The sequence below is a fragment of the Falco punctatus genome, assembly GCF_963210335.1.
Source record: "Falco punctatus genome assembly, chromosome: 7".
Lineage (NCBI taxonomy): Eukaryota > Metazoa > Chordata > Aves > Falconiformes > Falconidae > Falco > Falco punctatus.
In genome coordinates this window covers 23,999,260-24,007,627 of record NC_137587.1, presented here as the reverse complement: position 1 = coordinate 24,007,627, position 8,368 = coordinate 23,999,260, and the positions used below count along the sequence as shown (strand labels likewise).

The following is an 8,368-nucleotide window of genomic DNA, read 5'->3' as shown; positions in this document are numbered from 1 at the left end:
CCCGATTGGTGGTTAACTACCAGCAATTAACAGCAAGGTGTTACCTTTCCTTGGCGCCATCCTTGGCGCCACCCGTCTCCCACTCCCCTGTGCTCTGCAAACATGCCTCATCATGCTAATTGTTGTCTAGACAAGCTCGAACAAATTCCCCTCAGCTAACTGATTGCCATGCACGGTCCTAGTTTGCAGACCGCTCCTGCACAAGACCTGTAACAAAAACACGTTTCTGTTACAAGACCTGTAACAGAAACACGTTTCTGTTACAAGACCTGTAACAGAAACACGTTTCTGTTACAAGACCTGTAACAGAAACACGTTTCTGTTACAAGACCTGTAACAGAAACACGTTTTTGTTACAAGACCTGTAACAGAAACACGTTTTTGTTACAAGACCTGTAACAGAAACACGTTTTTGTTACAAGACCTGTAACAGAAACACGTTTTTGTTACAAGACCTGTAACAGAAACACGTTTTTGTTACAAGACCTGTAACAGAAACACATTTTTGTTACAAGACCTGTAACAGAAACACGTTTTTGTTACAAGACCTGTAAGGTCTTGTACAAGGCCACACAGCCTTCAAAACCACGTATTTTAAGAGTCACTATTATTGTTAACGGGAATAAAACACCCACATTATGTATTTTGTTTATTTTTTAAACTTGTCAATTAAATAGCCAAACAACTATAATAAGTGTACCAAATTTAACTTACCCAACACACTGAATGCCTTCCTCTTCAGTCACTGCATTTTTACCAAAATGCCTATCGCCATCTTTTAACCGAAGATGATTCACCTGACTACATAAGTTTTGAAGAAAAGGAAGAAGCACCTGTGGAACAGCTACATTTGGGGGTTTACTCCCTTGTTCCTGCATATGCAAAGATCCCATGACTTTAAAATCATTTCTGAGGTCAACTGTATTTTGCTGAGCAGCAAGTCTTTCAGAATCAAGAGTATTCCCTCTTTCAGGTACCTGTGAGTTCAGATCATGACTTATTTTTAAGTGTTCATACACTGTTTCACTTGTTAAATGATTTTTAACAGGCACAGGTTCAGCAGCTGATTGGTCTCGTGATGTCTGAATTGCTGCACTGCGCAATCCATCTATTGCATGATCACCTCCAAGGTCTGAATTTTTCCCAAAGATCCAGTTAAATTTGTCTTCAAGAGATAAACTGTTTTGATAGGAAGAAAAAAAAAATTATTAACATTTAAGTATCAAAATATACTGAAAATTATACAATAATAAGAGAGACTTTGTAAGTCAGCATTCTACCATTGTGATGCAGAGATTTGGGAAGTAGTTCTGAATTATATTATTAAGGAAGAGCACAGGAAAATATTTTCCCTGTACCTACTATGCGTTAATTATCTTGTCAGTCTCAAAGTAGCAAAACAGCTTTACGACTTCATTTTTACTACGCTATATCCCCAAGTTTATTAACATCGGATGGATTCAGGATTCTGTGGAAACAGCCCACTTTGCAGGATTAGGATCTAAATCAAATAAATACTCTGTATGAGCATCTTCTCTCTAGTTGAAGGGGACATCCTTTTAACAGCCATAAAGGAGACAAGCCAACCCATCAACCTACACCCCAACCATTACAGGGAACATGCCCACCATCCTTGACAAGTAGTGACAATGGAAACACACAGAAGAGGAGTAGGGTGGCAGTGATATGATGATACCGAGTTCTTAACTCTGGATTTTGTGTATGCACAGCAATTCCTTGAGCACACAATCTTTATTCATTGCACTAATTTAAGAGTGGCAACAGCTAAACCAGGATTAAAATGGCAGAGGGTGTGGGTTAAAAAAAAAACATCAACAATCTTTCTCACCAAATCAGTTTAGAACATGCTTAAAAGTTACAGAAGGTAAGGTCACAGATCTGTACTATTTATGTTTATGGAAAAGCACAGCAACTTACTTTCTGCTGACATCGAACCATGTCCATGAGCTGCTGAGCACCCGGAGACAACTTGGATCCCATAGATTCCATTATAGTTTGCACTCTGTCTAGATCTATACTTGAGCCTAGTGAAGGAATATCAGTTGCTAGTTTTGCAGACACTGTTTTCACTTGTACAATTATTTTACTGATGAGTACTCTTTGTTTCTCACCAATGGAGAGCAGCTATTGCAAGAAGGAAAAAAAATACTTTGGTTAGGAAAATTAGTTTCATGTTTTCTTTATATGAATGGGACAATGCATTACTCTTGAGTTTTGGGAAAAACAATATTGAACTCTTTTCCAGGGAAATTAAGCAGATTTCTCCTTGCTATTACTTTTCAGAAAGCTCTTGACTGGAACAGCGGTGACTGCATGACCTAAAGATGAATCAGGCCTTGATCTTTAAGCACTTAGAGTAGTGGCCACACAGTTTTTCATACGGTTATTTAACTGCATCAGAGTTCACAGTTCCAATTACACAGCAACTATTGAGTATCTGCAGTTTATCTGGTTTATGAAGCTTTTTCCTGTAAGACTGCATTCTCTGTCTCATATAAATATTGTCTTCATAAAAAGAAATCTGTAATCCAAATTTAAAAGGAGAACTCTGCTTTCAAGACGAAGCGCCATCTAACTGATTTTTAAGTGACTATACAAACCAAAGTGTGTAAAACCAATAATTTGACTAAGAGCAATGCAATTTAGTCGACTAAGTGATTAAAAAGATGAAGAAAAATAGAACAATCCTGTTCAGGTCCCTACCTTAATTCTACAGGAGGCTGCAGGGCATTCGAACTTCAGGTACTTTTTGTATAAAGTAACCTTGTCAGTTTCGCTAGAAAAATAAAATAAATGAGCTGTGACATCACTACATAAAGTACTTTTTTCTTTAGAAATACTCTGTATCAGTAAATATTTTGATAAGAAACATGAGTGACTGGAAAATATTTCTAATGTGGTATAGCAGTTTTAACGCTTATATGCAACTCATACTGAATCTTAGTGGATAGTGTATAAAAATGGCTTTGTGTGTTACTTACATTATCTGCTAGTGAAGCTTTAGAGGTTCAGTACATTATTCATGCATCTTCCCTGAGGCTGCATCAGCTGTTTTTATTCAGCTAATTAAGCAGATGTGCCATGTAATGACTTAAAAACAGAAGAGAACACACCGCCTTAATTCCCCTAAGAAAGCATGGAAGTATTAAAGGGGAAAACAAATCCTTTTTTTGTTTTCTCTCTTCTCCTTAAAAGTGGGTAATGCCTACTTACCAAAGAGACAAGAGATCTTTTGATAAAGATAAGCTAAAAGAGATCTGCTGAAGAGACAAGCACATCCGTCATCCAGAAAGAGCAAACAGCACAGGAAGGTTGCACCTGTCCTAAACTCCTGCTGTGGTCTCACGCAACGCAATTTCAAAGTGGCACTTTGTAACTTCATCAAACGTTTCACTAGTAACAGAACGCAGATGGCGGCAGCACGCCTGCAGCCCTCCGGCTCTACCGAGGCGGCGGCACCGGCGCAGGCACGGGGGGCGCGGGGGGCGCAGCGGGGGCCCCAGCCCCGGCGGTGCCCGCTCCCAATGAACCACTTTTGCTCAGACCTCCGAGAAAGCCCCAACCGGGTGGCTGGCGCAGGCGGACACCGGGGCTTTACCGGCCGCGGCACCTCCCGGACACACAGACAAGGAGGCTGCCAGTAAGAGAAGGGCCAGACGCGTTGGCTGGGCACCCAGCAGCGACCCGCCGCCCGCCCCGGGCCCCACTCACCCCGCGGTGCGGGCGGCGCCCAGGCTCTGCCCGCGGCCGGTGCCGCAGTACTCCTCGCCCACGTACACCTCCATGTTGCGGGCCTCGCTCAGGATCCCGACGGAGACCATCTCGGCGGCGCCGCCGGGCCGGCACTCCAGGTGCAGCACGCAGGGCGCCTCGCCGCCCGCCCGCCTCTCCACGACGACGGCCTCGGTGCTGCGGGGGGGAAGCGCCACGGCCGCGTTGCCCCGCCAGGCCCAGGTTCGCTCCCGCCCGCCCGCCCACCGCGGCCCAGCCCGGCGCCCCCTCACGCCGCCCGCTTGGCCGCAGCCGCCCGAGGGGACCCAGGGGGACAGCGCGGCCCTCCCCGGCCGACAGAGGGTCCCGGCCGCCACCACCCTCACCTGGCCTCGCCGCCGCCCGCCTCCCGCCGCAGACAGAGCGCCCGGGCCAGGCCGCCCGGCGGCGCGCAGGGCCAGGAGCACCCCGCCGCCACACAGCACGGCTCGGCCGCCAGCCCCGCCGCGGAGCCACTCGCCATCGCTGCGCCACGGCCGGAACCGAGCGGGGCGGGGGCGGGGCGGGCGGAAGGCGCCTGCACGGGGGTGGCGGGCGGCGGGGCTGCGCATGCGCGGGCGGCGGGAGCGTGGCTGGGGCGGGTCGGTGACCCCCGCCCGGGGCTCGCGTCCCGGGATCGGCCTTGCCGGGGTCCCGTCACCCTCCCGCGGGGAGCGAAGGCTGGGGCGGGGGGAGCGGCGGTGCTGGCGCTGTCCGCCAGGCGTCCGAGCTCACACCCGGCGTGCGGCAGGTGCCAGCGCCGGGCCTGCCCCGGGGAGCGCCCGGCCCGCCGAGCCGCCCGCCGACGGTGCACCGCATAGGAGACAGGCGATAAATAAAAGATGGGATTCATCGCATTTCCAGTAGGATCCCGGCTGCTGGGCAGGGAGCGCTGCGAGGCGGCCGAACGCCCGGGGACGCGGGTGCCGCCTTCCTCGGTGGGTGCCCGGCTGAGGGGCCGTAATTAGGCCGTGCAAACGGGGCAGTGGATCTGAGCAGGCTTTGTACAAGCTAATATTTACTGATGCAGTCGGTTCTCCCCTTTTTTTCACTTAAGCCGTTGTTTGATGTAATTTACTGGCAATGGAAAAAACGGATTTGCTCTGTTTTAATGAATGAATGAATGAAAATTAATTAATGTAAATGTTTTAGAACGAAAACTGCTGTCTCGGTCTCCTTTTTGAGTTTCTGAATGCGCTTGACACCTCGGAAACACATAGCAAATTCATCCTGGTTTAGAGGCATTTCTTTTCTGCGTTTGGTGGCAATGTGGTTGCAGGATGCCTCGGAGGATTGTTCTGATCCTGGAAGAGCAATGAGCTGCACAAAATTACTTTGGTGAGGAGAATTATCTTTAACATAGAAGGGGCTGGGTAAGATCCCTGTTTGGGGGACTTCCACATGTTTATGGGATTTCCATGCATTCATACACATTGTATTTTTGATATTTTTAAAGTAAAGATGAAAAAATGGAGAACAACAAGCTGAAATTTCAAACAGTAGATTGTTTTATACTAGAGGTTTTTTAACTGAGCTGATAATAGCCAGTATAAACATCCTAAACATTGTATACGTTGGTAGCACTGTTTTATGTTTCTAATCTCATATGATCTCACTGTGGTATCAAAGTCCTTTAGAACAAACCAGTTTGATCCCAGCATGGGTTGGTCCTCTCTCCAATCAGCGTTTAAGGACACGCTGCTTGTTATTTGCCTTAAGCTGCCTAACCAGGTTATTTTGCAAGCCTAATGGATTAAATTTTACTTCCCATTTCCTTAGCAGAGACGAAGTATCGGAGTACTTTTTCTGTTGTTTACCATCGGAGCAGACGGTTCTTGTTCCTCTAGTTCCCTGGTGCAGAGCAGCTAAGAGCCAGGTACACAGTCTGCTCAGATGCTGTACTAGTTTCTCCAGCAAACCTAATTATGTTAAAACACAGCCTCTTTTTGTTCACTTTTGGACTAACTTTAACTGGAAAACCTTTTTGGATAAAAGGTAAGTTTTCAGCTTTTGTTACATACTCAGAAAGTTTCTCCAAGTCTTCTTGTACGCTCCAGTCCTGATCATAACGATGCACACCTTTCAAATCGAGTCATGGCTCTTCCCAGCTGTTAGGCTATTAGCTGACCTGCTAATTGAGAAAATCTTGTTCGGGAAAAAGGTGTCTGGAAAAGATTACGTGTTGAACCTTTTTATAGTTGAGCTCTTTGTGTTTGTTGTGGGTTTTTTTCTCCAGGATGTATAGGTAGGTAAATACATCATCTTCCATACAGGACACGGGTGGTGACAACTGCAGTTACTGTCACTTTCATCAATAGTACAGACTGTAGAAAAAGATTTCTTCTTCAGGATTGTGAAGGAAATGCCTACAGTTCTGTTTCAGTGCCTCATTAACTCATTTCCATTTATGATTTGTCTTCAGATTTTAGATTTAGCTGTAAGAACCGAAATATTTCTCAGAAAGTGATATTTTTATGATGCACATTAAAGACCTGCTTTCAGGTGTCAGAATTTAAATTGTTAGAACCGCGTTTCCACTGCTAGCTCAACACACATTTAACTCATGAAGCAGAATGGATTGTGTTATTTAGGTAGTGAAATTATTGAAGATTAAGGGCAAATTCAGAAGTAAATACTGAGCGCCAATATTCTTTGCAGACCTGTTCACTAACAGCAACTTCCACATTTTGATTGCAATGGCAGTCTTTAATGTTAAACATGTGCAGCCTGCAGCTAGCTTATAAAAGTCCTGATGTTACCTGATAGGTAGAGATCATCATTACACTGGAGAATCCTCCTCCCCACTTTGAATGGGTGATTACGTGGCTTCTTTGCAATTGTGAATTCCTTTCACAGGAACGTGGGAGGCTGAGGGTGAGTTTGTACTGCCATAAATGAGAAGAAATCTCTTTGTTTCCTTATGAAAGAACAATTTAAGAGGGAAGAAACCACTTTTGTTGTTAAAACCCATGTTGTTGATTCTGTAGCCTGTTTAATAGCAACAGTTGTGTCTCCGCTGATTAAAGTCAACACTCAAACCAGACTGATGAGCTGACAAGAAAAAGGAAGATGAATTCAATTTCACGCAATTTTTTTTAAAGTCACTGGAGGTTGGTTTTGACTTTATAAAACCACTTACCTGAAACCAGATATGTGGAAGACTTCTCATCTTTAGCTTCCTGCATTGGCATGATGTTCTGGAGATAATTGTGATATGATTTAAATGGCCACAAACCTTTTGCAAAGGTTTGACTGTCACTTGAACAAACAAAATGCAGCGTTAGGTGATGGCAGGAGGCAGCATGGTGAGCCAAGACTATACATGCAGTGGGCGGCAGAATTATATCCAGAGGACAACTGCAAGTATTCCTCATTCAGGGCAAGGGGGGAAGGAATACGAGTAAAGGCATTTATGTGGAACGAGAGGGCTGAAGGGAGAGTTGATTTAATCAAGGAAAGGGCCGAAAGAAGTAGAAGTATGAGCAAGAGGGAGAAGAGCAAGTGCAGGACCTAACAGCAACTCGAAGTAGTTGAAGAAAGTAAGAAACATCCCCCAGTGTATTTAGGGACTGGAATTATTCTCCTGGAGATACAATATTCTCCAATTATCTGTCTAACAAGTTCTGAAATATCCTGGCAAAGTTGGACCCACTATTGAAAACAATTGTACCATACAATTACACCAGGTCCATTGTGCCAGCCACGCCTAGAGAGCCCTGCTGTAGATTTACGGATCAGCACAGTATTCCTGGCACCAACAAGGTGATTTCACAAAGCTTGAAGGAACTGAATTCCATTTGAGATGTTTGCATCTCTTGCAGTTAATTTTAACTGGCCAGCTACTTAAAAAATTACTGTGATGGCACAGATAGGTGGACAGAGATGGCAGCTGTATAATTTTTTTGTCGTACATCAGGTTAAAAGCGTAAGTCATGGGAGAAAAAAAATGTTTCGAAAATTATAGACAAAATTACAAAATTAATAATCCAGAATAAGTGAGAATTAAGATTGTTTAAATCATGTGATAGTGTTTCTTTATGTGCTTCAGAAGAACCCAGCTTTAACCTGAAGTTAATTTTTTTTAATCAATTTGACTATTCCTAAACTTTCTTCGTCACTATCAAAACATACACTGAATACAGGAAGGCATCTATTTATTTTATTTTAATTTTTCTTGTTCTTGGAATTCTCTATTATGTTAGTGTCATATTCATTGAGGGGTTTATTTTTTAAAAGACTAATCTATTTGGTTTGATACTGTCTATATGAAGGAATGAGAAGAGTCTGACCTATTATCCAAGCTTATAATGTAACTAAGACCAAGAGTCAAAGCCAAGATTGCCAGCCAGTTTTGAACACCCTGTTAAAGAAAAGTTTTGCTTGAATTTGCAGGTTTTAGCACTTTACATCAGTTGTTTGGAGTGGTGTAACCTTGAGTACAGTCAAAACGGCATGAGGCCACATTTTAAACACTCAGAAATTAAGATTAACATGGCCATGAATCAAAATGTTGATTTCTGAGACATTCCAAGCATAATCCAAGAGCTCTGGCACAGAGCAGCCCAAACTGAAGCATGGGCAGTCAGGTCCTGTACTG

At 44.4% G+C, this 8,368-nt stretch overlaps 1 protein-coding gene across 1 annotated transcript; it reads right to left on the bottom strand.

The window, feature by feature from the left end:
* Positions 1-573: 573 nt before the first annotated feature.
* On the bottom strand, positions 574-4,255 carry LOC308067119 (ATPase PAAT-like; the record flags this gene model as incomplete). The annotated part of the gene is made up of 5 exons (XM_080395420.1): positions 574-1,179; positions 1,939-2,145; positions 2,725-2,797; positions 3,733-3,930; positions 4,119-4,255. 5 exons carry the CDS (start codon positions 4,253-4,255, stop codon positions 1,168-1,170), a joined length of 627 nt encoding a protein of 208 aa, XP_080251546.1. The 3' UTR covers positions 574-1,167.
* Positions 4,256-8,368: the final 4,113 nt, after the last annotated feature.